Raw genomic sequence first — 26486 nt, 5'->3', positions numbered from 1 at the left:
GGGAAAGGAGCCTGTGGAATTTTGGCTGCCTAAAGGAAGAACTCCCTCTACCGAGAGACAAGCCATAACACTGACAAATCACCCTTTGGCTCCTATCAGTTCTTTCTACCAGGCTCAGGTGGCCATTGAGTTTAGGCCTGTTCTCAGCCTTGGTCTAGATCTGCGCCAAGAGTAAAAAGCCCAAAAGTGGAGAAGACATCCTGCCACTCCTCGCCCCACCAATGTCAGCAAACCACAAATTTATACGGTTTTCATTGGTTAAGGAGGAAATCCCTGGGCCGGCCCTGTGGCTTGGTGGTTAAGTGTGCGCGCTGTGATGCTGGTGGCCCGGGTTCGGATCCCGGGTGCGCATCGAGGCACCACTTCTCCGTTCATCCTGAGGCCGAGTCCCGCATACAGCAACTAGAAGGATGTGCAGCTACGACATACAACTATCCACTGGGGCTTTGGGGGGAAAAAATAAAATAAATAAAATCTTTAAAAAAAAAATAAAAAAAAAAAAGAGGAAATCCCTGAAAGTGAAGGGGGACAAAAAAAATAAAATCCACTCCTATGAAGGAAGGACTGAGTCTAGTCAGAGGAGAGGAGGACAGCATTTCTTAGAAGAAGAGCTGAGCGAATCAGGGCACTCCAGGGTCACACACTCCAGCATCCATCTCTTTAAGAGCACAGCTGGAGAGACTGTCAACTACTCTGCGTAAATACAACTACTAAGGCAACTAGCTGTTCGGAAAACTAAGGCTATACGGCCCTGCCTTCCTTTGTGTTGGCTCCATCTCCTCTTCTAACCCATGAGTTGCACTTGCAGAAGTAATGACATTTGATGGCTTCTTAATAAAAGCACTTGGACAGGCTGGAAGAGGAGAGAGAAGGGCGTGCACTTGAGCTGACTACTGAGCGGTTCCGAGTTGTTGGGGAAATCCCGACCATCTAGCAAGAGAAATAAAACCTTGACACTTCAGCTCTTTGCATCGTTGGACCAAGACGTTCCTTGTGTGAGATTTTGTGCACACTGTTAGTTACAGTGTACGCAACAATCTTCAAAGCACCTGAGGAGGGACGTTGCGAAATCGGGCTTCCACAAGCTGCTCAGTCCGAGATTCCTTAGCCGAGTGGATGCTCCCTTGAAATGGCTACCAAGTTGCTTCACTGTGGTAAGTGCCGGGCAAAAGCTGGTTGAGAAATTAAAAATAAATAAGCGTGTTCGGCCCCGCCGCCGCAAGAATAAACAATGATTTATTTGGAGAATACGTGTCGGTGAGGCCACAACCGTCCCCCACAGGTAACAGCCGGAGAGGGGGCTCAAGGAGCATTCCGCGGAAGCCAGACCAGGCTCATGTCGCGCCTGCCGGGCGGCTGCTGCGGGGCCGGGCCGGAGGTCGCCTCCGCCGCTCGCTCCTCACGGTAGCGCACGAGCCGCCGCTCCCGGCCGGGGCCGCCCGCCCAGCTGTCGCCGACGGCGCCGCTGTCCCGGAGTTTTATTCGTTGTCACAAGCCGTGGGAGCTACCTCACGGGCGGCCGCCCCGCGCGGTGACTGCGCCGACGAAGGGGGCGAGCGCGCAAACGGAGGCAGGGTCACGCGGACTGCGACGCAGGGAGACTGGGGCCGCGGAGACCTAGGCGACGCTGACCGTTGACAGAAGGGGACCGCTAACGGCCGCACGCCAACAGCCGCGCGCCCGCCCCGCCCTTTCATCTGGCACCGCCCCTTCTCTCTCCGCCCTTTCCTCTCCTGCCTCAAGCGCCCAACTCGGCTCTTGCCGTGCCCCTTCCTGTCGCCCCGCCCGCCCGCGCGAGCGCACCGGCCTCTGCAGTCGAACTCGTGGAAGACGAGCCCAGAGGCGGGGCGGAGGCCGTCGCGCCGTGGTGACGTAGTGCTGCCGGCGCGGGCGGGTGACGCCACGGGGCCCGTTGTCTGTGTGTGGGGCTAGGGGCCCCGGGGGCGGCGGGGGCTCCCGGCGGGGGCGGCGGTGTGTTGGGAGGGCCTGGACATGGCGCTGAGGGGCCGCCCCGCGGGAAGATGAATAAGGGCTGGCTGGAGCTGGAGAGCGACCCTGGTGAGGAGGGGACCAGGCGGGCCGGGGGCTGGGGAGGCCGGGTGGGCCCGGGACGCGCCTGCCTGACCACCACCCGCACCTCTTGTCGCCCCCGCCAGGCCTCTTCACCCTCCTGGTGGAAGATTTCGGTAAGAGCCTCTCCTACCCGCCGGATCCGGTCTGTGGGGGCCCATTCCTTCGCCCTCGCTCCACGGCCAGGGACGGCCCTCCCCGACTTTTTTCCTTCCCTGATCGCAGGTGTCAAAGGGGTGCAGGTGGAAGAGATCTATGACCTTCAGAGCAAATGCCAGGGGTGAGTAGCTTGGCGCCAGGGCCGCCCCTTAACATTCGAGGGGCTAGGGAGGGGGCCGGGGAAGAGGTAGTATCAGGAACCCCAATCTCCTGTAAAATCTCATGTAAGGAAGTGTCTCTTGCCTTTGGATGCCCTCCTGATCAAGCTGATATTTTTGTTTCTCCCAGTCTTCCCAGCACTTCCTTTTTTGTAGTAGCCTCTTCCCCCCAATACAGATCCTAACCATCCTTTGGAATACAGTTCAGCTGCCTTTTTTGTTCTTGGAGCAGGAAACTAGCCCCTTCTCTTGACCCAGGTCACACTGTGTCTTTTGTGCAGCTGTAATTTATTAATTACTGCTTCAATGTGCCCGTGTGCCTACACAATCCCTACACAAGGGTCTTGTATTGATTGGTTGGTGTGTGGCATCTGACAAGGCCCCTCCTGGGCCTTAGGGTCTTGTCTTGGTGGTCCTGCAGAATAGAAGTGTTAGTGACTGAACCGAGAAGTCGACTCTTATTTCCCAAGAAAGGAGGGACCGATATGGGTGTTCATTTGCTTCTCCGGCTGCACTGGGGCCCAGGCCTTGGGATTCACAAGTGAGAATTAGTGTTTAAATTTCTCATCAGAGTTTTTGTTTTCGCCTTACCTTCTGTTCCTACCCTGTCCTGGGCCATCAATTCCAGCTTTTCTTCTTTGTCCCAGAACCATAGATTTCATAAGGACACTGGGTGGATTCCTAGAGGACCACAGCCAGAAGCTGATGTTTGAGCTGCTTGTGGCTGGCTTCTGGGGTGTGAGGGCTCCAGGCCACTTTGGAAGGTGTTGGGAAGAAGCCAAGGGAGAAGTGGGATCACGGGAAGGGCACCTGAGTGATAACACAGGGCGAGGGAATAGACGGAGAAAGAAAGGGGATACTGATTGCCTTCCCCCACTTGGCTGGTCTAGCTCTGCCCCTTACTTTCCCCAGCCCCGTGTATGGATTCATCTTCCTATTCAAATGGATCGAAGAGCGCCGCTCCCGTCGCAAGGTCTCTACCTTGGTGGATGATACATCAGTGATTGATGACGATATTGTGAATAACATGTTCTTTGCCCACCAGGTCTGCTGGGCTCTGTGTTCTGTCTGGAGGGTGGGATGTTACCATTTTCTTTGCTTGGGAAGTGGAAGTGTAGGAAGGCAGGAGGAGGACATAGGCAGATACCACAGGTGGTGGTTATAGAAGTCCCTTGGCAGAAGGAACTGAGCTCTTATTCACTAAAAAAGGGAGTAGTATCTTTAGAGCTGAGTCCTCTCTCCATGTCCCCAGACACCTGGTGGGTATTTAGTTGAATGAACAAATGTTGGGCACAGATGAGGGGAGCTGATGAGGGTTGTTGTTCAGATATGATTGTCCCTCTCTGGGTCCCCATTCCTGATGAGTATGGGCTTGGGGTGAGGGATTCCGTGTATGGGTGATTGTTCTTGGTTTCACAGCTGATCCCCAACTCTTGTGCCACTCATGCCCTGCTGAGCGTGCTCCTTAACTGCAGCGATGTGGACCTGGGGCCCACCCTGAGTCGCATGAAGGACTTCACCAAAGGTTTCAGCCCTGAGGTAGGCCGCAGTGCCTTAATCCTGGCTCACAGATGGCTGGGCAGATCTGACCACCAAGGCCACTGGTAATACCACCACATGGCATTTGGCACTATGAGGCTTTTTCCTTTTCAAATGATAATTTACATTACATTTGACCCTTTAATTAATTGTGTAAGGCAATTGGTTTTAGGCCCAGTTGTCAGACCTAGGGAGGGAAAGAACATTCCTTAATGTTAGGACTTTCTTTATCAGGACTTTTTCTATCAGGCCATATTGCTCCCCAGTATCCACTGATTACTGTGTAAGGCCAGTAGAGCTCATCTCTGGGGCTCCGGAGCTCTCTTATCCCCCGACTAGCGCTTCAGGAGAGTTCACCTGTGCTTATTCAGGTTCCTAGAACGCCTCCAGGCCTGCTCTCTTGAGCTGTATTTCCCACCCAGAGGCCCACCTGAGAAGTTGTTCTCATGTGGCCTTATTTTCTTCCCTCTAGAGCAAAGGATATGCGATTGGCAACGCCCCGGAATTGGCCAAGGCACATAATAGCCATGCCAGGTGTGTGGGAGCTGTGGGAGCTGATGGGTGTGGGGATGAGGAAGGGTTGTCCCATTCTGGCCCTGACTGTGTCCTTCCCCAGGCCTGAGCCACGCCACCTCCCCGAGAAGCAGAATGGTCTTAGTGCAGTGCGGACCATGGAGGCATTCCACTTTGTCAGCTATGTGCCTATCACAGGCCGGCTTTTTGAGCTGGATGGGCTGAAAGTCTACCCCATTGACCATGGTAGGCGCTCTGAGCTGGGGGCCCATTGGGTTTCTCTGCTTACCTCCTAGGCAGCTGGGGCTCAGGGTCCCCAGGTGCTTGGGACCCAGTGGCAGGGGGGTAGGTGTTGAGGACATTTGGCTCTGGCTAGATGGCACCGTGTGCTGCATTGCTTGACTAGCCCCTGACTCCCTGGCTCACCTGCTCTCCATTCTCCATCCCACTCCTGGCTTGCCCAAACTCGGGGCTTCCCACCTGCTGACCCTTCATCTTGGTCTTCCCTAGGCCCCTGGGGAGATGATGAGGAGTGGACAGACAAGGCACGGAGGGTCATCATGGAGCGTATCGGCCTCGCCACTGCAGGGTAAGGGCCTTGTGCCTGCCCTACACTCTGGAGCTGTGCCCCGATTGGGAGGGACACAGAAAAGGGAACCAAGGCAGAGAAAGGCCAGATGACTTGTGCAAGGCCACAGGGCAAGATCAGGCTTCGATCTTGGGCTCCCAACTCCTTGCCCTATATCCCGTCCAGGCTGCCTATAGCCTGCTTCGGGATAGGCTGGGGAGAGGAAGGCCTTGGTGGAGCCCTGGGTGGCGGTGTGCTGGCTCACGTCCTGACAGGCCCCTCACACAGCTTGTTGGAAGGCACCAGCTCCGGTGCCTGGCATGCATGGCCAGCTGCTGCCCGCCTGTTGGGGTGGGGCCTGTACCTGTGGCTGCAGGTGTGACTTCGGGGAGCCCTGCCAGGATATCTGCCTCAACCTGATGGCGGGGCCCAGGCGGGAGCTGCTCTCACGGCTGCGGCTGTGACTGCAGGGAGCCCTACCATGACATCCGCTTCAACCTGATGGCGGTGGTGCCCGACCGCAGGATCAAGTATGAGGCCAGGCTGCACATGCTGAAGGTGAACCGTCAGACAGTACTGGAAGCCTTGCAGCAGGTGGGTACCCCTCCTGCTTGGTCCCTGCCCAGCCATCCCCTCCTTCCCCATACTGGGGCACCTGTTTCTGATTCCCAAATCACTAATGTGGATCTGGGCTTCAACTAACCACTCCTTTCCTTTTTTCCCCTTGTGGGAAAGGTGGGACTTGGGGTGGGGAGGGAGAATAGCTTCTAAGAGGAGGTTTGGCTGTTGTATTTCCCTGTCAGTGAGTAGCTGTTCAAGGTAGAGGTTGAGGTCTGCCTTTACTCCTCTGAGTCTTGGATTCTGTTTTCAGCTGATTAGGGTAACGCAGCCAGAGCTGATTCAGACTCACAAGTCTCAAGAGTCACAGCTGCCTGAGGAGTCCAAACCAGCCAGTGGCAAATCCCCCCTGGCGCTGGAGGCAGGCAGGGCCCCAGCGGCCTCTGAGAGCACCCACACAGGTACTGGAGGTCTTGGGGCCTCTCATGACCTCAGAGCCACTCCCTCATAGCTTGACCTGGGAGGCCCAAGCAGAGCATCTTTTTCTATGGAGGCACTTGGGCAGTGGTTCAGAGGCTCCTACAGGAGGCCTGCAGCTGGGTCCTGCAGCCCTCTCCCCTCGGAACATAGAGGGAGAGCAGTCCTTTCCTAAAGAAAGGGACCTGTAAAAGACTGCCCTTACCACAGGCCCCTGAGGCTTCTCTCAAATGTATATTCCCTTTCTGGTTTTCTCTAGAGGTTTTTTTCTTTCTGCTTCCCTCTCTTTTTCCTTCTTGTCCTTCTCCTTTCTTGCTGTGGGCCTGTGACTTAGAGCTTGCTGACTCCCATCCCACCAGCTGGCTCAGCTGTCCTTCTCTGGGAAGGGAGGGGGATCAGTGCTGTGTCACAGGACTGTGGAGACGGGGCTGGGAACAGCTTTTCTTGAGGATCTGGCTGAAGGTCCTTCTTGTGCTCCTTTCCCTCTCAGATGGTGTGGAGGAGGTGGCTGGGTCGTGCCCACAAGCCCCGACCCACAGCCCTCCCAGCAAACCCAAGCTGGTGGTAAAGCCTCCAGGGAGCAGCCTCAATGGGGTTCCCCCCAATCCTACTCCCATTGTCCAGCGGCTGCCGGCCTTTCTGGATAATCACAACTATGCCAAGTCCCCTATGCAGGTAAGCTGGGAGTGCCCTTGCACAATTCCCTCCAGGATTCTCTTGAGAGACTTCAACAGGCAGTTTTCTCTGGTGGTTCCTTGGCGTTCAACCTCTACCTGGGCCTAGGTGGCCAGGTTCCTCTGTCAGATATTCAGAAGCACTGCCGCCTCCCCCCTTACCGCCCCCGCCACCACCAATGGCAGGGGCTTAGGGAGGCAGAGCTCTTCTGACTTTAAATTCAGTCACATGGCTGTGGGGCTAAATGTTTAGAGCATATTCCTTGGCACAACTCTGTTTGGTTCTACTGGCAAAATAAAGACACGTGTTTCAGGGCACTCTGTTTCTCTTAGAAGCACTGCATAGGCAGGTAGTGTGGTAGTGTGGGCAGCAGCCTCCCCAGGAGCCAAAGGTGGGCTCCAGGGCACCTGGAAGAGTTCAGTGGACTGGACCTGGAGAGCCATTGTTGGCTTTCTTTCTGCCTGTGAGTGCTGTGCCCATCCTGGGCTCACTGGCCTCTGGTCATGGCTGCCCTGGGTCTCTGCCTCAGGAGGAGGAAGACCTGGCAGCAGGTGTGGGCCGCAGTCGAGTTCCAGTCCGCCCACCCCAGCAGTACTCAGATGATGAGGACGACTATGAGGATGATGAGGACGACGATGTGCAGAACACCAACTCTGCCATCAGGTCAGCCCCAGCTCTGTAAGACTGGAGGTTCTGAGTGCTGCAGATCCTATCTTGAATATCCAGCCTGTGTCTGAGAATGCCTTTTAGCAGATAATGCTAAGCACCTGCTGAGTGCAGGGCCTGGGGGAGGCTGGCATGAAGGGGCTGACTCCAGGTCCCAAGAAGTTTTTGGAAGGCTTAGGGGAGGGCTGAGCACATTTAACTAGACATCAAGGCATGTCCTGTTGGGAGGTGGCCTTTCAGCTAGGCCTTGAAGGATTGGATGAAGCAGGATGATGGAAGAGACGGGGTGGGGGGTAGCTTTGCTGGAAGACACGGCATTGGCAAAAGACCAGAAGTGAGGCGGCTAGAATAGAGAAGGTGTCCTTTGAGGACACCTGGCTGCAGCTCTCAGAGCATAGCGTGCCAGGCCTGGCATGGCTAGTCAGGCTGCTGGACCGAGTGTGAGGAGCTGCAGGGTCAGTCCCTGGAGGCTAGGATGTGTTCACGCCAATCTGGGCACTGCTGGGTGTGGTCACCTTGCCCATTCCCTTGGCTCACCTCTCCTTGGGCCCCACAGGTACAAGCGAAAGGGGCCAGGGAAGCCAGGGCCATTGAGCGGCTCCGGAGACGTGCAGCTGTCAGTGCTGCAGCCCAACACTATCAATGTCTTGGCTGAGAAGCTCAAAGAGTCCCAGAAAGACCTCTCAATTCCTCTGTCCATCAAGACAAGCAGCGGGGCCGGGAGTCCGGCTGTGGCCATGCCCATGCACTCGCAGCCTTCGCCCACCCCCAGCAACGAGAGCACAGACACAGCCTCCGAGATTGGCAGTGCTTTCAACTCGCCGCTGCGTTCACCCATCCGCTCGGCCAACCCGACACGGCCCTCCAGCCCTGTCACCTCCCACATCTCCAAGGTGCTTTTTGGAGAGGATGACAGCCTGTTGCGTGTTGACTGCATACGCTACAATCGTGCTGTACGCGACCTGGGTCCTGTTATCAGCACAGGTCTGCTGCACCTGGCTGACGATGGTGTGCTGAGTCCCCTGGCACTGACAGGTGGGCCTTGGCCTGGCTCACTGGCCCCTTGGTGTACTGAGGAGGAAGGAGGGAGGTGCCAAGTAATCACCAAGTGTCCTGCATTCTGATGGGTCTTCTCATGCCTTCTTTTCCCAGAGGGTGGGAAGGGTTCCTCGCCCTCCATCAGACCAAGCCAGGGGTCCGGCAGCCCAGAGGAGAAAGAGGTGGTGGAAACTGTGGACGGCAGAGAGAAGCCTGGGCTGGTCAGGCCCGGTGAGCCCTTGAGCGGGGAGAAGTACTCACCCAAGGTGTGCCCCTCTGTGGCTTTCTCTTCTAATCCTGGCAGAGGGAAGGGCCTGGGGTGCTGCTGCCTAGGTGCTGGGTTCTTGATTATAATTTTGGTGTGAAGGTTGGTGGCTGAAGCCAGGCGCCAGGAAGCTTTCTGGTAGTGGAAGGGCTTTGGTAGTCTCCATGGACTCTAGCTGCTTATCCTTGCCACTGGCTGCCACCTGGTAGTGGGGCTTTGGCACTGGCCAGCTCCCCACCATGGTGTAATGCTGGGTTTTGGCAGGAGCTGCTGGCACTGCTGAAGTGTGTGGAGGCTGAGATTGCAAACTATGAGGCCTGCCTTAAGGAGGAGGTAGAGAAGAGGAAGAAGTTCAAGGTGCGTCATCTCTCCAGATGGTCCTCTGCCCCTGACTGTCTTCTCAGAGGTGCTGCCTCCTGAGGTCAGCTGGTGGCTGCTCTGGGGAGATGGGCTGCAGTGCCCTCATCCTTCTCTCCCACAGATTGATGACCAGAGAAGGACCCACAACTACGATGAGTTCATCTGCACCTTTATCTCCATGCTGGCTCAGGAAGGTGAGGGGACTCACTGCTGTGTCTTACATGGTATGCCCTGCCACTGGCTGTGTCCCTTGGCTTCCCCCTGTGTCAGGCATCTCCTGGAGCTTGAGCAGACTATGGGGCTCACGGAGGGCCATGAGAGCCTCAGCTTCTGGCCTGAGGCTGTGGCCAATTGAGTGGGTGGCTGCTAGGCATCCAACCACCTGCTCAAGGGCCTCTGCCTCGCCACAGGCATGCTGGCCAACCTGGTGGAGCAGAACATCTCCGTGCGGCGGCGCCAAGGGGTCAGCATTGGCCGGCTCCACAAGCAGCGCAAGCCTGACCGGCGGAAACGCTCGCGCCCCTACAAGGCCAAGCGCCAGTGAAGACTGCTGACCCTGACTCTGCAGCCTGCTCTTGCCGCATGGCCCTCACGAGGGCCCCTTCCCTGCCCCACTCTCCCTCTTCCCAGTATTACTGAATAGTTCCAGCCAGAGAGCCTAAACGCTGGGAATGGGAGCCAGGCCAGAATTCCCTGCATTGTGCCACGGGGCCTGGCAGGGCAGGTCAGCCCCCTAGTGCTCAGGAGCTGGAGCTGGGGGACAGCGAGGTGCTGCAGCTTCCTCCACAGCCGGCTGTGGAGTGGCAGGACCTGGCCTTTCTGCCTGGGCAGCAGAAATATATATTTTGCCTACAGAGAACGTCTATTTTTCTGGGCTCTAACCCACCTTGCCACCACTGTGTTGACATAGCCGCCTTCCTGACTCTGCGTTCTCTCCTAACAGCTGTCATCCTGGTGGGCCCAGGTCCCTGCTTGATGCTGGGGTCACGACTGCAGGGTCACAGCTGGGGCCTGGGTGGGCCTGGGGCCCTGCTGCTCTAGCCCCAGCCTTCAGTTGTCCCTGTTGTGAAGAAGCCAGGTCTACTCTTCATTCCTCCTGGGAGAGCTCCAAACTCAGGGACCTGGCTGCTGGGCTGGATTGGGAGTGGGGTGTCCCAGTGGGGGTGGGATGAGCAGCCTGCTGGGGTCCCATGGCCTGAGCAGAGAGAAGTGTTTGAGCTGTTTGGTGGCCTGTAAACTCCCTTCATGGCTCCAGCCAGGCTTGTCAAGACTATGCTCTGTGGCAAGGCTCTGGGGCTCTTTGCCTTTAGTGTTATGGCCCTGGCAGTGGGCCTGCTTTGGGCTCTTGGGCTCTGTCCCTGGAGCCTGGGGCTCAGAGGAGCCTCTGCTCAGCTCCTCAGTATTACCATGTTTCCCCTCCTCTTAGAGACAGCAGAGACAGGGTTGTTTGCAGGAAGCTGGCACCACTCAGCTCTCCCTGCCACACCAGCTTCCTCAGCCTCTGCAAGGCACTCAGGGTGTGGGGGACAGCAGGACCAAGACAACCAGTTGGAGCCCCTGTGTTCCCAGAGGGCCTGATGCCAAGGGGTTATGGACCCAGCACTGCCTCTGGAGCTCGGGCCCTAAATGTAGCCCCATGGCCTCTGCCAGATGGCTTTGAAGGTGATCCAAGCAGTCCCCTTATCTGTACATAGTGACTGGGGGTTAGAGGGGCAAACGGGATGGCTGGCAGGCATAGCAGCTGCCTCTCTGCACTGAGCACAGCCTGATCCTTCCAGCCCCTGTAAATATTGGATCAATGAATGAATAAAACTCCTAACAAATGAACCCCCCTGTGGTTGCTGGTCTGAGGTTTGTGAGGACCTAACCAGACCTGGGCCCAAGGCTGTGTGATCAGAGGTGAAAAGTGCGTTGTTGGGCATCCAGCCTTTGGGACAGATTCTTGGGATCCCAGCCTGGGATTTAGGACCTGAACTGAGGAGGGGCTTTGGGTGCACTGTGGAACCTGGAGAGTTGCGTACAAGGTGTCCTTTGGGAAGAGAGGGCCATGCCATGGCTTTCATCAGATCTGATGGCTTTGCAACCCAGAGAGGTGCTGGGGCTCTGGGTTAAGGAAGCAGGGCTGCCTGTAGTCCTGCCTGGCGCACTGTCTCTGGAGGGGCCCTGGGACCTTGGAGAGTTCACCTCTCTTCCCTTGTTGCATTTGGACAGGTCCGGCAGGTCAAAGCTGCCACATCTGCCACTCTTCACCCTGTTAACCACATTCTCTCTTGAGGCTGCTGCAGCCTCTCACCCCCACCGTTTCCCTGGCAGTGAGTCCTACAGAGGGGGCCTGATGTAAGCAGCTAAAGCTCAGGTGGACTGCTTAGAAAACTCAACTTTAATGGCCCTAGCTCCTCTGAGTCTAGTAGTCCAGGGCACAGATGAGGGCCACACCACGCTTTATCCAGTGTCGCTGGGGCTGGTCGGTGGGGATCTCCACAGCAATGATGTAGTTGGTGGAGTGGCCTGTGGTTGAGAGTGTTCCTGGAAGAGGCAAAAAGCAGGGAGGTTTGAGTTGTCTGCCACAACTAGAGCAGGGACAGGGTAAGAATAGAGTAAAGGCAATGGACTTGGCAGACTGAGTTGGGGACAAGGAGGAGGCCCTGACCCAAGAGGAAGCCCGCCTGGTGAGTGGGTCTGGCCAAGGCTCAGGCTTGCCCAGGATTATTGCACTGATGACTGAGGATGGGAGTGGGAGAGTTGATGCTACTTCTTATTCCCCATTGGACCCAGCTCAGGCCCATCCCCCCTCTCCAGGCCTTAGTTACCCGCTCTGAGCCAAGATTGGCAGGCCCTGGGTCCCAGGACCCAAGGTGGGTCTGCTGAGGGAGGAAAGAGGATGCTGGGCTCAGGGGCCACTCCCCACAGACAGCCCAGCCTCCAGGCATTACTCTGCCTGCTGCGGGCCCAGTCGGTCTCAGGAGTGCTGGCTGACCTCTGTCGGCCCTCCTGTTCAGCTAACCTGGGTCAGCCTAACTGGCCTGGGCTGGCCCAGTCCTAGGCCCTCACCTGTGGTATAGACTGCCCACCCTGGGCCCCATACCAGCACGAGTCAGCGTCTTGTAGATGGGGCACAGGTAGAAGTCCTGGTCCTGGATCTTCCGGTTGGGCATCGGCAGGAGCCAGATAACAGCCATCTCCGTGTAGAGCTCCTTGGCACGAGACTCGGCTAGCTGGAAGGCCACTGGGTCCCAGCGGGCACCTTCCAGGAACAGTCCATGGATGTAGCACCCCTCTTGGGGCCTTTTCTTGAGCTCCGATACCGACTGGTGCATTACCTGTAGTGGGCACATACGCGTGCCCCAACACATATAAACACCCAGAATGTGGGTTAGGCGTTGGGTCAGGAAGCACAAACTCTCCTGAAAGCTCTACCTGCCTGCCCATCACTCACCTGCCATTTTAGCTGGTAGCCTGCAGTCTGTGCCCTGCCCCTATGGATTTTCCTGGGGCTCATGGCCTCTTCTGGCCTGGCTCTCCCTGCCCCTCCACCCCTGCTCAGGGATCCCCTGACTCTGCCAGCCAGCTGTGGCTTCGGTGCCCCTCCTGCCTAGGCCGTCCCCCAGACTGTCACCTGACCTGGCCCTGGCTGTGTCCAGACCTTAAAATCGAAGGAGATGGTGTCGATGGAGATGACAGACTTGCGGGCAAAGTTCTGCAGGGTGCCTGTCAGGAAAGCCTGGGGGAAGAAGAAGCCACTGATCCAGAAGACAGCTGGGGTACCCCCTTGGATCCAGGCCTGCAGGAAGTCCAGGCGCTGCAGCAGGTCCATGACCCATGAGGACAGTGGCTTGAGCGATGGGTAGGCCTTGGCATTCCAGAGCTCAGGCACAGTGTTGTTGTACAAGCTGGCAGCCATCAGCTCCAGCTGCGAGGACATCACCACCAGCCCCTTGAGTGCCTTGAGCAGGTCTCGCAGCGTCTGTGTGATCACCTGCAGCAGCCGGTTGTACCTGTGGAGCCAGTGGCAAGGAAGCAGGCAGTGGTCCAGGGCTGTGTGGCAGTATCTACACTCCCCTGTTGTAGGCCACAGACCAAAAAATAATGGCAGAACGTCGGGGCTAAGAGCACAGAGCTGGGTTGGGCAGCCTGGGTACCAAGCCCACCTCTGGCCCTTAGCAAATGTGTGACCTTAGACAGGTCACTTAACCTTCTTGGGCCTTGGTTTACTCATCTGTAAAGTGAGAAAAATAAAAATGTGGCTGAGTTAGAGGATGGACTTATAGCCTTGGGTGTGTGGTATCTGGCCCACAGTAGTTCTTGCTGACATTTCTCTACAGCTCAGTGGCCTGCTGACTCAGGGCTGGGGTGGTGGTGGGATTACCGAATGACCTCCTGTACTAGCACGGTGTTCATTGACTCTTCATACAGCACAGGGTACTTGGTCATCACATTCTGCAAGTTGATGGGCTCAGGCACCTGGAGCAGAATGTTCTGGGCCATGTCTTCCACTATCTGTGGGGGCAAAGGGACACTAGGGGTCAGGACCAGCCCCCCTTAACCCTTGCAAGATTCCACATGCACCGAGTTCCTTCCCAAAGGGGAACAGGCAGGCTGGCGGGTGAGACTGGTCCTGCCCAACCCTTGGGCCCCTTCCCCCTGCTGCCACCCACCTCCTCTCGGCCCTGGCTGCCCACAGAGGACGATTTGGGTTGCAGCTGGACGATAGTGCTGAGCAGGGCGTAAGTCTCATTCTGGGCGAAGGTAATGTTGGCATTGTCGTGCAGGCCAAAGAGCTCAGGCATGTCGTTGAGTGGGAGGCCCTTGATGTAGGAGAGGTAGCCCTGTGGGGTAGGAGGACCACAACTGAAGCCCCTGCCTTGCTCTACCCCCAGCCTGTGGGGTGGCCCTCCAATTGAGCACATCCCCCACTCATCACCCCTTGTGGTATCCCTTACACATCCCCCTGAACTTGGGACTCTGTGGCCTCTGAGGCGCTGTGTGGGTGGTCTCGGCTTCCCTGCCAGCCCTCTTCTCACTGCCATCCAGGCTCCATGTTCCTTCGTTCAGCTGCTCAAACCTGTCACACTCCCTGCTCCCAGGCCATTTACACTGATGACCCACATTCTGGAATGCCCAACTCAGTCCCTGACAGCACCTCATACATCTTACCCGAAGCATCATTTCCCTAGGGAGTCCCCTCTGACTGCGTGGTCTGGGTCGGGTTTCCGCCTCACCCCTGCCTCAACTGAGGAATTAACGCTCAGGCAGTGGCTGAGAGGCAGGAGTTCACCTCTCCCCATCTAGCCCGAGCTCCAGGGCACAGGGACTGGGTCTGCCTCCCTCACTGTGGCTGTCTTTGAGGGATGGATTAATCAATGAAAAGGAGCTACTGGAGGGCAGGGCCCCGTCTCCTCTTGCCCAACACCCAGGTGTTCATGGCACTCCAGAACCCCAGCCTGTCAACTGCTCCTGCACAGCCCTGGGGGGGTGTGCTCACGCTGAGGTTGTAGGTAGGTTGTAACTGGTGGTAGATGCCCGAGGCGCTGTAGCTGTGCTCAGGGAAGAGCACCTCGGGGCTGTAGAAGTCCTCCAGGATGTTCATGACACAGCGGCGGTCCCAGTCATCGGTGACACGGCCCCCATAGTTGATCTCCCCTGCTGTGTACTTGAGGACCTACAAGGTGGGTGTGTGAGGCCCCACAAGCACCCAGCCCCCCGCCCCCAGGCTGTCCCTGGCCCACCTTGTAGGGGATGTCACCATACTCGTCCAGGAACATCTTGAGCTGGCTGATGCAGATGCGCAGGTCCCCGTCTGTGAACTCATAGGGGATGTTGAAGCCCAGGGGCCCAAACTTACGGCGCTCCAGCACATTCCCATGGAACAGGCACAGAGACAGCAGCAGGGACTTGAACTCCATCACCTGTGGGAGGTGGGACACAGCGCAATGAGAGGCAGGGGTGGGGGTGGGGCAGGTAGGGTGGGGCACGTGCCAAATGTGCCTCACCTTGTGACAGGAGTTGAGGAAGTCATCGTTGAGGCTGCTGTAGGACTTGAGCAGGTTGGCCTTGACGCCCCGCGGTGGCTCAATGGTCATCTTAGAGCCATTCTGCAGGATGGACACTGGGAACTTGTTGCTGGGCAGGCTAGTGAGCCACAGGCGGAAGTCCCGGTGCACCTGGTAGCCACGCTCCATGTGAGCATTGAGACCCATACCTGGTAGCTGCCCCAACACCAGGCTCCCTCCTCCCCAGGGACCCTGAGCCACCCTCAGCCTGACTCCTGGGTGGCTGGGCCTGGGGTGGGCCAGGCCAGGCTGCATGGACCACTGGTTAAGAATATGGGCTTCAGCAAGTCCCAGGGTAACCAGTCTGTGCTGGGTGGCCTTGGGCAAGTCACATCACCACTGGTAACAGTAACTCGGGGGAAGATGAATCTAGTCAATGCCTGTCCCTGTCAGTTCCTGAGTACCCGCTACGTGCCTGGGGTTGGGCTGAGTGCTCTGCGGGATGACTGCATTTAGCCTCATCAGTCCTGGATGGCCGTATTAGTGCTCCCTCAGCAGAGGAGGCCTGATGGGTTTGTGGCGGGCAGGGAAGCGCACCTTGTCGGGATTGATGTGCTCGATGAGGCGCTCTAGGGCTGGCATCCAGCTCGGTGCCAGGTGGCAGTTCTGGAAGAAGACCCACTTGCCCCTCTCCATGGAGCTGCGCATCATGGCTTCCGCCCGAGGGCCCTGTGGGGTGGGAGTGCTGAGCTGGGGGACCAGCTGGCCCAGCCCCTTAGCCCTCCAGCCCCCTTCCCACTCCCCATCCTGCCCTTACCTGTCCCTGGCCCAGGGAAATGGCAGAGAGCTTCTTGGAGAACTTCATCTCTTCAGCAAACTTGTAGAGGTCGGCAGCGGGGTCAGTGCCAGGTGACAGCACAAAGATGAGGGGCGTGATGGAGTTGGAGTCTTTGAACACCACTGACAGGTTGGCTGTCTACAGGGCAGGGAAAGATGCTAGTGCCACTCCTCAGGGGCAGGGATCAGGGCAAGGGAAGGGGATCCTGGGGCCCCCAGAGAGGTCCCAGGGGGGTTTTATGTTGGGGCCTGGAACCTCCCAGAGCCTTTGTGTGGGGGCTAGGAGTCCCAGCCTGACCAAGACTGCGAAGTGGTCTGTCCAGGTGCAGCCAGGCCCCTGGGACACAGGGTGGGGATTAGTCTGGGCACTGGCTGGCAGCACTTGCCTGGGGCTCAATGAAGCGTGGCTCCAGGTTGGTGGCCACGAAGTCCTGCATGGCATTGGTAACCTTGTCCCCGCGCAGGCAGCGGAGGACCAGCAGCTTCTGGAACTGGTCCAGGGACTGGTCCCAAATGCCAGGCAAGGGCTCCCTGCAACAATGCCCACATCTCCCTGAGAGCTGACCTGTGGGAGGGCACTGGCCACAGGGACTATGCCAGCTGGGTGGCAGGGGAGAGGGGCATGTTCGGGGGGTACATAGCTGGGGGCATGGAAGAGACGTGGCCACAGCTGCAAGGCAAACCTGGGTGTCCCCTCAGAGAAGGTTCCTGGGCAGACCTGTTCCTGGGGTCTCACCCCCTCTCCATGTGTCCACCCTGCCATTCCCTGGGGCCCAGCTCACCGGTGGGGCTCAAGGCTGTCAAAGATGGCCCGGAATTCTGAGAGGTGCTTCACAAAGTCAAGGGCAAAGGAGGAGAAGGCTGGCAGGTTCGAAAGTGCCAGAATATCTCGCCAGGCCCGGTCTGACAGCCAGTCCATTGCAGGATTCTCTGTCATGACCTGGATGGAGCCCCCGGACAGGAGGTAGCGCCACTCGCTCTGGCAGGGGACAGTGGGAGGCTAGTGCTCAGGCCCTGTGGCCTGCCTCCATGTAAGCATTGAGACCCCCCCATCCAGCAGTGCCTTCCCTACCACCCGCAGCCAGACAAATGGAGTCCCCTTTGGGGGTGGTAGTCAGACAGGTCTGGGTCAGTGTCCTCTCTCCACCTTTTCCTGGCTGTGTGCCCTTAGCAAAGGATTTGACCTCTCTGAGCCTCAGTTTCCTCACTTGGAAAGTAGGAAGAATCAGAACTCCAACTGCTTCCCAGGGGTTTCACTGGGGTAGGTGAGAGTGTCCCCATGAGCCCCACGCCCGGCATACAGTCATGGCTATCACTCTCACTATCTTGGCAGTGCTTTCCAACACACCACGAAATACCTGGGGCTCATGAGAGCATGAGCTGGGAGGCTCAGGACAGCCTCTGTGCTCACCAGCACACTCAAGGCTCTGAGAAGACCTGCGCTCCTAGGGCCGCATGGGCCACAATTAACCCAGGGTCTTCGGGCTGTTTTTAAGCAAGGAATTGTGTTTCCTGAGGCCTCTGCCCTTTTGCTCTTGTTGTGTCATCATGCATGGCCTTCCATTTCCTTCCACTCCCTTCTCCCAGGCCCTGCAACAGGGCAACTGCTCAGGCAGTCTGTCCTAGGCTGCTGGCCCACTCGGCCCTGTCTGCCCACATGCACCTGGTTAATCTTGTCCTCGTTCATCATGATGCGCACACAGAGCAGGAAGGCGAACATCAGCTTGTGCTTCTCAAAGAGGCTGCGGCAGACATTGCAGTAGAGGTTGTAGGTCAGGTAGCGGTTGATGTTGGCAATGCGCTTCTTCAGGTTGTCTGCAGGGCAGAGAGGTGATGGCAGCATGGGGAGAGGTGAGGGGAGAAAGATACCTGGGGTTCAGCCCAGTCAGTCTCCCCAGCAGCCACAGGGGCAGTCTGGGCATCCTCTTGGGGCATTTGGAGTTCTCAGTAAAGGGGCTCCAAGAAGGGTAAGAAGGGGTGTGTGTATTCTTACAGAGTGTGAGTCTGATATGAGAATATGTGCAAGTGAACATGGGTGTGAGTTTACGTGTGTGTGCCCACTGTGGAAATGTGGCAGTGTGTGCTTGTGTGCCAGGGTTACCTGCCCTCTCTGAGTTGGCGATGCCTGAGAGGAAGATGTTGAGAAACCACTCGAGGGAGTATTGGTACATGGGGTCCACGGTGGCCAGGTCAGACACACAGAAGAAGAGGATCTGGGTGCGGACGGCCACGGGTATGTACTCCATGCGCGTGAGGTCAATGTCCTTCTCTGTCTGCTCTGCAATCCTGACTTTGGCCTAGGGGTGCAGTAGGAGGGGTGGTCAGGCCTAGGTAGGCTGGCAAAGAGCAGCAGGCAGAGGTGAGTGGGGACAGGGTCAGGCCTATTGCAGATGGGGAGAGGCAGGAAGAGGCAGGCAAAGGTGGGCAGCAGTTGCTGACCTGGATCTCAGCAGCCTTCATCTTGGAAGCCTCCAGAACCTTGATGAGCTCCATGTCATCCACAGGGTTGCCCTCAGAGGAGCTGAGCCGGTACAGGATCTGGTCTTCAATGTCCTTCAGCTCCTGGCGCATCTTGGCATCACTGACAATCAGCTGGTTCTTGGCTTCCTCCAGGTCAGGCCGCTCCTCAGCCACTACCTGGCCCAGCAGCTGGTCCTCTAGGCCGCTGCCAGGAGCAGGAGACACCATGTCTGTAACACCTGGTGGGCCCTGGATGGCCAGCCTTGAGCCTGTTCACCTATCTACCTGTGCTCCTGGGGCTCCAAGAGCCCGGCATCCCTGCTGGTGTTAGCTTAGGAGGCCTAGCCTCTGTCTCAGGCTGCAGGGCTAATGCAGAGCCTGCCTTCAAAGTGACCTCTTTTCAGAAAGACCTTGGGTGGCAGCCTGGAATTCCAGCAGGGGCCAGGCAGTTAGATGTGTGAGCTTCTGGGGTCTCCAAAAAGCTCCCTCTCAGCAGGAGGGGGCTGTAGGTGACTGGGAGGGACAGGCCTTAAGGGCATTTTCATCCTCTGGTCTGTGGAGAGGCTCATGGTGGCCACTGGCATGGAGGCCTCAGCATGGAGTGGGCCTCTGGAGTCTGTGGGCCTGTGTGGCCTGTGGGCTCTGTGTGGGTGGCCAGCAACAGCCATAGCACCTGGGTTCACGGCAGCAAGGGCAGGAAACAGGACTTGGGTGCAGGGAGCCAGAAGGTGTCTGACTCAGGGCTCCAGGACAACTCTGGGGGTGAGTGCGCAAGGGCGGAGCTGTGGGGGGAAGGGTAACTGGATGAGGTGGGGCTAGTGCTGGCTGGGGAGGCAGGGGAGTCCTGACCAGGGATCAGGATGAGTTGCGGGTGGGGGTCCTTAGGTGGAAACAGTGGCAAGTAAGGGGAGTTAGTGGAGGGGCTAGAAAGGCGTGGAATGCTAGAGTGCCTGGGAGGAAGCTGGTGGAGCCTCTGAGTGGGGGAAGGACCTACTGAGTCTCGGCCTGGGGGTGGGAAAGGGGCAGCCAGTCAGGTCACAGAGCTAATGCCTGAGGGCCCGGGGGCTGGGGCTTACCTGGGTGACAGGGTGAAGTTGATGAGGGTGAGTTTGGTGGAGATCTCGGGCGTGTAGTGTGGGTTGGGCAGCTTGGTGGTGATGTACATCCTGAAGTCCTCGTGATAAGGGATGACCGTGTCCCCCAACTTCAGCACCGTGTTCCCCTGCTGCTTGTATGTCTGTGGTAGTTGGGACAAGCAAGCACTGTGGCCTGGGCTTCACCAGTGCAGCAGGGGCAGGGGGCTGCCCTCTCCCCTGTCCAGACTGACAGGCCACGCCCCTCCACCACTGCAGGCCCACCTGCTTGAGCAGCACTGGCTCCAGGGCCGGGTCTAGCTCCTCGCCCACATTCTCCAGAAGGCAGGGCTTGCCAAAGCGGATGGCATTTTCCATGCTGCGCAGGAAGTCACGGTCACTCAGCTTGAATACATCCAGCCCACTGTCCTTCTCCTGTGGGCACAGGGGGCAAGGGGGGCTGTAGGGGCTGAGAGCCAGCCTGAGGCTCATCTACTTCCCGTACCTGCTAAGCCCAGCTTGGTGGGGTGGCGGCACCCAGCCAGGTGGCTCACCATGTTCTTGATCCACTTGTTGGCCTGACTCTGAGGGTCAATGAAGTGCGTCCAGCGCTGGGAGTACTGGTTGATGATCCCGTTCTCCACTGACAGTGTGTCGTTGGGGAGGCCAGCAATCTGTGGGGCACCAGGCACTGGACTAGGTCAGGGCTCTCACATGAGCAGGGTCAGCTAGGGCAGCAGCTACTCCCAGCCTCATGCTTTGGCTGTGCCTTCCCTCTCCTTACTGCACCCCCTTGGAGGGGAGCAGGCAACAGTGTGCGCAAGGTCTCAGCCCCCAGGACTCTGGTCTCTCTCCTGCTCCTACACTGGCTCCTGACACCCTCCTTTGCTGGGTCTCTCTGTCTTCTTGCCTACTGAGTCCTTGCTTAGTCAGACCATCTCCACGGAGCCCGCAGCCCATCAGCCCTCCTGGCCTAGGCTCACCGTTGGCCTCTGCCTACAGTCTCTTGGTTCTCTCCCTGTGCCAACTCTACCTGTCCTTTAGGGTCTAGCTCAGACATGACTTCTTTTAGGGAACTTTTCTTAACCCTCACTCTGGACACTGCTCCCCTACCCCACCCCACTCCTACAAGCATCCCTTGAACTCTCTGCCCACAGTTAGGTAAATCCGTGCCACCATCCACACTTAGCTTTCTCCTCTCCTACCCAACCCTCTCGCTGGCCCCCAGTGGGTTCAGGAGAGGCATCTCCAAGGAGACCCAGGAAAGATGGTGGGAGGGAGGCAGAAGGCTCCTGGCCCAGCCTGGACCATGCCGCAGGCCCAGCCCTATGGCTCCAGCCCCCCGGGGCAGGCACCTGCCATGAGCGGATCTTCACAGGGTTTCCCAGTGTCCCGATTAGCGTGGGCTCAGAGGTGTGCGGGACCTGGTGCTTTGTGAGCTTCTCGACCCAGCTGTCGTAGAGCACTGTGCGGTACTGGTCCTGGGGAGATGCTAGACTCAGGGCCACCCTACCACAACACCCGCAATGGCCTCCTACCTCCCCCTGTATCCCAGTGCTCGGCAGTTGTTCATAGGTCAGAGCTCAGCCAGGGAGCCAGATGCCAGCACTGTAGTCCCACTTTGGATGACTTCCTCGGCCTCCATAAGCCTCAGCCCCTCATCTATGAAACAAGGGCAATGTCAGCAATGCCCACTGTCAGGGCTGCTGTGAGGACTGAATGGGATGCACACAGCAAGCACAGAAGTGTAAGCTCATATTTCCCACTAGAATGCCAGCCCTGCTAGGGTGGGTTTTCTGGCTGTTTTGTGCACTGCTGTATCCCCAGTGCCTGGAACAGGACCTGGCTCAGATGGGACGCTTGGTAAGAGCTTGGTGAATGAGTGAGTGAGGGAAGGCTGCCCCTCATGGAGGTGAGGCCTCAAGGCAGAGACTCTTTGAGAGGCAAGGCTGTCCCAGGCAGGGCTGGGGGCTCCTTACCGTGAAGGGGCCCAGGTAGGCCACAAAGCCGGCAGCCACCAGCACGTCACCAGAGATGTTGTCAAGCATGTGCTCCAGGTTCTCCACCGTCTCCTGCCAGCGCACCCGCTCATCCGACAGCCCATTGATGAGCTGCAGAGGCAGCCCCGTGCAGTGGGCTCTGGGAGGCTGGGCAGGGTCCCTGGGTGTCCCTGCCCAGTGCGGTCCCCAAGGCTGCCAGGGAGGGAGTGCGGACAGCCACCCCAGGACCCCACCACTACCCAGGCCCTTCTAGCCCATTTGGGGCAGGCCATGACCACGGGCCCTCCCAGGAGGGGTGTGTGCACCTTGTCTGCACGGCCCAGCCGCTGCTCGCACTGCTCACACTTCAACTCCAGCTCCTCCTTCTTGGCGATGCATTCTCGGTACTTGGCCTGCATCATGGCAATGCCATCCTCCACCTCGTGCAGGCGCTGCTTCGCCTCATCCAGGATCCTTTGTGTTACCTCCAGGTCGTCCTGGGCTTCCCACAGCGCTTGCTGTGGGCAGAGGGCAGAGGGCCAGCTTGCCAAGTGCCCTGGGGGAGCCCACACCCCCCTCCCCGGCCCCCCAGCTATACCTGGCCCTCACCCGCTTGGGCTCCACGGCCTTGGCCACAAAGTGATACTTGTGCATGGCGCGCACCCACTGGCAGATGGAGGTGCAGGCCTTGGACACCTTGGCGATGGCGGCCGGCTGGAACTCTTCATTGTCGATGTATGGCTGGATGGCTTTGATCACAGCCTCCCCAATGTTGTCCTGGGGATGGGAACCATGAGCCTCACGGGGCTACTTCTCAGGGATGACGGGGCAGTGGGGCCTGCTGAGGGACACCCTGATCCTGCTTCTGTGCCCCATGTCCCATGCAGGCCTCAGTGCAGGTGTCCTTCTTAGGGAATAAACACAACCCAGAAGGGCTGGCCAGAAGAGGAACTTCTGTGTTCCAGGATTTCAGATAATATGATTGGAGATTTCTTCCTTGAGAAACGACACGGCCTCAATACACAGGCAATCTGATAATACATAGGCCTCATTTAAAACTGATTTAGAGACAAGGGCTGCTTCCTGGCTGGTGTGGAGATGACTGAGTGGTTCTGATGCCCAACCAGGCTCATGTCCAAGGGTAATAATCCTCACCCCGAGAGCTCACCACATTCTTGGGGTTCTTGTCCCACCCTGGGAGAGTCCAACCTTGTAATTCAGGATGGGCCCAGGAATCTACATTGTTCATGCGCTCCCAGAGGTCAGATCCTGGGACCAGGGGAGCCTGAGCACTGGCCATGAGCATTCCTGATTTGGGCTTAGTTAGACCTACGGGGCCTCTGGTTCCAGTCTGATGGAGGAGCAAGAGGAGGGATGGGGAGCCCATAGGAGGTCCAGCTGCTGCTGAGATGTGCCATTGTTTCCACCCTCCCAGTGTGGCCCAGGAAGTTCCCAGGGCCTCAACACTGACACATGGCCATGGGGGTGGCCTGTGTGGGATAGGCATTTGCCCCCTAGCTAATTTCTGGGCTGGAAAGGGGCCCTCCAAGAGGGCTGAGGGCTCCAGGCTGACCTAACCATGAAGCAGCCCCCAAGAGAGCACGTGCCCACGGATATTGAGGACCCCAAGATGGACAGGCAGACAGAGAAACCCAGAGACAGACAGGATAAGCTGAACCTCATGGGCTGAGGCTGAGGGAGAGGTGATAGTCGAGCAGACGGTGAAGATCTAGGCCAAGGCCATGGGGGTCAAAGGGAGGAAAGGGCAAAAGAGAGAATCTCCAGGCTGCAGAGCCTTGCAGTGACTGTGGGTGATGTCCTCTGGGCACAGGAACCTGCCCGAGTCCTGATTTCCTCCATACCCATCTGTCGGTGGGTCTGTCTGTTGCCTCCACCAGCCAGAGAGCTCCTCGGGGCCAGGATCTGGTCCCAATCAGCTCTGTGGCCACAGGGCTGTGTATTGTAGGCAGAGGGAGACAGGACAGAGACAGCACTGTGATGGGGCAGGCTCCTCTCCCTACTTCCCTGCCCTGCTGGGTCCTGCCCTCACTCACTCACTCACTGGCTGGCTGGGTGCCTGGCATGCTCACCTTGTCGAACTTGAAGAGGCTCTCAAGGAAGCGGCCTGGGTCCTGCAGCAGCCCCTTGCCGGGCTCCCAGTAGTCATCCACCTTGGAGCCAGGCTTCTCTCCAGGCACCTTCTTGGGCTTGATGCCCTTTATGATGCACACAGCTTCTATGACCAGCTTCACACCTGGGGGTGGCCGCTGCATGGCACGCACCTGTGGGCCGTGCCAAGAGTGGGGAAGGAGGAGGTCCATCACTGAGTGGGTACCCCTAGGCAGGGACAGCTGCCAGACAAGGTGGGCCCCGCAAACCAAGTCCCTACCACCACAGACAAAGGGCACGCCCAGAGATCCCCTGAGGTCTGCCTCAGCTCCTACTGCTTCCCCACATACCCAGGCCTGGCCATGAGTTCTGGAAGCTCATTTCTCAGGGCCCGAAGCCCTCCTCATGTGCCTGCCTGGGCCCTGGGGACTGGTATAAGGAGGTAAGGGCAGGCAGCTGGGTTGAGCACTAGTTCTGCCCTCACCTCTCAGTACATGGCCCCCAAGCGATGTGTAGAGGGAGGGCCTAGGGGCCAGGACCCAAGAGCACCAGGGAGGGATGCCAGGGGAAGCTCAGGAGATGCCTGGTTGCCCACCTCAGTCACATCATTCTTGTTGAGGTTGCGCAGGCTGGCCAGGGCTGAATCCAAGGCTGGCAGAGCCTCATCTAGATCCTTCTGGGCATCATCAGCAATAGCTTGTGCCTTCCTGGCCTTCTCATTGGCCTTGATCTCCTCTGCCTGCACTGAATTCCGGGTATCCTCAGCAATGGCCGTGTCCACCTGGGGACCCAAGGCAGGGAGGGCTCAGCTGGTGGCCAGTGTCAGGAACAAGTGTGCCCTCCTCCTCTTTCTCCTCTCTGCATCTCAGTCTCCTCAGGTGGAAGGAAGTGAGAGTTGGGATGCTCCATTCTCCCAGGGCCCTCTCAGCTGTGACAGCCCGTGGAGATCTGGGAATGCTAGGAGCCCCTTCCAATCCTGAGTGCTCACTGTGGGCCTGGCATGGGGTTCAGGGCTTTACATGCTTGAGCATAAGTACCCCACGCGGCAGGGCCCCCTAAACCCACAGGGCATCTCCCTGCAAGACAGAGAAAGGCGCTCCGCTCACAAGTCACTTTCTTTCCATCTGCTGGAAAATCTTTCAGTACACTGACTTTGTAGAGCAGGACATAACTACTTCTGCCAGAAAGCTGTCATAATGAATATGCAAATCTGTGATGTATGCTGTGAGGGCAGGACCCTCAAAAGCAGGAGGTGCAGCTCATGTAGACTCAGAGGATTTCAGAGGGAGACTCAGGCAGATTCTGCATGGCTGCCTGTGGTGGCCCTGCCACTCAGTCTGTGTTGTCTGTCTTGTTCTTCACCATATCCCCTGCCTAGTGCAGTGCCTGGCATAGAGTAGGCTCTGAGCAAGCATTCGTTGAATAAAAAATGACTACTGAATGAGGAAATTGGGCACCAAGAGGTTATGAAACCTGCAGAGGTTGAGCAGCTAGCAATCTTATGGTTGTATGGAGATGCTGAGCATCCTCAGACATGGTCAGACATCAGGGAGGGGAGCCCCAGGAGCACCCCCAACCTTGATCTGCTCCATGGTGAGCATAGTGTCCTTGGCAGCCTCCTCCAGCAGGGGCCGCATTATCTCCAGCTCCTCCTGCATCTTGCCCACATCTTCAGAAGTGCACAGCAGCTATGGGGCGGGGGGCACAGAGAGGAAATTAGGTGTGACGGGAGACCAGAGAGAAAGCCGATCCTGGAGGGGGCCGGGGAGAGGACCCTGCAGTGCAGCCCTCATTCATGAGTGAGAGACTGGCCGGCAGCTTCAGCAGCCCCCAGGTTGTCCAGTGGACCCCCAGAGGAAGGGATTAGTCCTCTGAGAATCTGCGGGGTGACCTGCTTTGGTCTTGCCCTTGGCCACAGCTTTTGCTCATTTGGTGAGGGAGGAAGCCACCCATTTAAACACCGTAGGCTGCTAATTGAAAGACTGGGCTGCGTCAGGGCTAAGAAGGAGCTGGCAGATCCACGGGCAGCTAGCAGTTGCCCACAAGACCCCACCCAGGCCCACCTTGTCGAGGCCACTCTTCATGCGGTTCTTGGCGGTTTTCAGCTCCTGTTTCTTCTGCCCAATGAGGATGGAGAAAATATTGAGCAGCTCCAGGTAGCTCTTGGGGGTCACGTAGTTGTGGCGGGCCAGCTCGGCCAGGTACTCAACACACTTCCTGGCCACCGACTGGTGAATATACACGCAAACCTGAATCTGTGGGGCAGGAGACCACTGATGCTAGCCTTGTTGAGCCCCCAGCAAAGATGGGGCACCCTTGAAGCCACTGCAGCCTGGTCCCAAGGAGGGAGCCATGTGCAGGAACCCTGATGCCCCTCACACTCACTGTCTCCTATGATCCTCATGACCTCCAGGTCAGGGTCACCTATTTGGCAGATAAAAATCCCACGACCCAGAGAAGTCAAGGGGCTTATTCAAGTTCACGTAGCTGTCAAGGGCAGAGCTGGCTTTGAATGTGGACCCAGGTGTCTCCCAGCTCTTTGCCCAGTGCCCTTGTCACAGCCCCCATGACCGGCCTCTCTCTGAGAGCCCTGAGGTGGGGGCCCCCTTGGAGGCTGGACCTGGGGGAGGGAGGGCCCAAGGCCTCAGCACAGCTGGGCAGGGACATGGACTTACCCTGCTCTTGGCCCCTAGTGACCAACACTCTTTCGGGTTGGACCAGACAAATCTAGTTCCCACATCTATGGTCTCTGGGTTGTGTCAGTGGTCTGTTTGAAGAAAGCTACCACAAGGCTCTCAGGGAATAAGAGAAACAGTGACTGTGTGACTGTGTGCCCAATCTCCTATGTCATCATGATGACCTTGTGGCACTCCCATTATACAGATGAGGAAATTGAGGCTTAGCTAGATAAAGCTGTCTGCCCAAAGGCCTACCATCAGTGGTGGGTCTGGAACTTTTACCCAGGTCTCAGTGACCCCAAGCCCAAACCTAA

At 57.7% G+C, this 26486-nt stretch overlaps 2 protein-coding genes across 10 annotated transcripts in view; one reads left to right on the top strand and one right to left on the bottom strand.

Annotated features, from left to right (window-relative positions):
* The first annotated feature begins 1920 nt into the window (after positions 1 to 1920).
* Positions 1921 to 10873, top strand: BAP1 (BRCA1 associated deubiquitinase 1). Of its 2 annotated transcripts, none has more exons than XM_004419790.3 (17): positions 1921 to 2058; positions 2157 to 2186; positions 2296 to 2350; positions 3300 to 3432; positions 3807 to 3926; positions 4399 to 4460; positions 4543 to 4685; positions 4950 to 5028; positions 5478 to 5601; positions 5879 to 6026; positions 6533 to 6717; positions 7247 to 7380; positions 7940 to 8418; positions 8536 to 8687; positions 8951 to 9043; positions 9168 to 9240; positions 9457 to 10873. In XM_004419790.3, the coding sequence occupies exons 1-17, from the start codon at positions 2022 to 2024 to the stop codon at positions 9588 to 9590; spliced, it is 2181 nt and encodes a 726-aa protein (XP_004419847.1). In that variant the 5' UTR covers positions 1921 to 2021; the 3' UTR covers positions 9591 to 10873. The 2 variants fall into 2 exon arrangements, with proteins under 2 accessions (XP_004419847.1, XP_087287269.1); XM_087431143.1 differs by having other exon boundaries at positions 9168 to 9270.
* Positions 10874 to 11269: 396 nt separating this feature from the next.
* Positions 11270 to 26486, bottom strand: part of DNAH1 (dynein axonemal heavy chain 1) — a 73959-nt gene continuing 58742 nt past the window's right edge. For 4 of the 8 annotated variants that reach the window (XM_087431135.1, XM_087431137.1, XM_087431139.1 and 1 more), the window contains 26 exons: positions 25558 to 25749; positions 25072 to 25182; positions 24090 to 24275; positions 23476 to 23667; positions 21995 to 22162; positions 21712 to 21903; positions 21386 to 21517; positions 20762 to 20887; positions 19961 to 20080; positions 19692 to 19841; positions 19410 to 19570; positions 18313 to 18538; positions 17975 to 18170; positions 17537 to 17688; positions 16656 to 16852; positions 16256 to 16404; positions 15854 to 16008; positions 15634 to 15765; positions 15037 to 15207; positions 14773 to 14952; positions 14529 to 14705; positions 13702 to 13872; positions 13413 to 13543; positions 12690 to 13041; positions 12098 to 12366; positions 11271 to 11572 (listed from right to left, as the gene is read on the bottom strand). In XM_087431135.1, the coding sequence (XP_087287261.1) occupies positions 11392 to 11572; positions 12098 to 12366; positions 12690 to 13041; positions 13413 to 13543; positions 13702 to 13872; positions 14529 to 14705; positions 14773 to 14952; positions 15037 to 15207; positions 15634 to 15765; positions 15854 to 16008; positions 16256 to 16404; positions 16656 to 16852; positions 17537 to 17688; positions 17975 to 18170; positions 18313 to 18538; positions 19410 to 19570; positions 19692 to 19841; positions 19961 to 20080; positions 20762 to 20887; positions 21386 to 21517; positions 21712 to 21903; positions 21995 to 22162; positions 23476 to 23667; positions 24090 to 24275; positions 25072 to 25182; positions 25558 to 25749 (4569 nt within the window). In that variant the 3' untranslated portion in view covers positions 11271 to 11391. Of the gene's footprint in view, positions 11573 to 12097; positions 12367 to 12689; positions 13042 to 13412; positions 13544 to 13701; positions 13873 to 14528; positions 14706 to 14772; positions 14953 to 15036; positions 15208 to 15633; positions 15766 to 15853; positions 16009 to 16255; positions 16405 to 16655; positions 16853 to 17536; positions 17689 to 17974; positions 18171 to 18312; positions 18539 to 19409; positions 19571 to 19691; positions 19842 to 19960; positions 20081 to 20761; positions 20888 to 21385; positions 21518 to 21711; positions 21904 to 21994; positions 22163 to 23475; positions 23668 to 24089; positions 24276 to 25071; positions 25183 to 25557; positions 25750 to 26486 lie in introns of all 8 variants that reach the window. The other 4 variants (XM_087431138.1, XM_087431141.1, XM_087431136.1 and 1 more) reach the window with 2 other exon arrangements.

The sequence above is a fragment of the Ceratotherium simum genome, chromosome 5 (genome assembly GCF_057802395.1).
Source record: "Ceratotherium simum simum isolate JZ-2026a chromosome 5, ASM5780239v1, whole genome shotgun sequence".
Classification (NCBI taxonomy): Eukaryota; Metazoa; Chordata; class Mammalia; order Perissodactyla; family Rhinocerotidae; genus Ceratotherium; species Ceratotherium simum.
The sequence above is the reverse complement of the archived record's forward strand: the minus strand, read 5'-3'. Positions and strand labels throughout refer to the sequence as shown.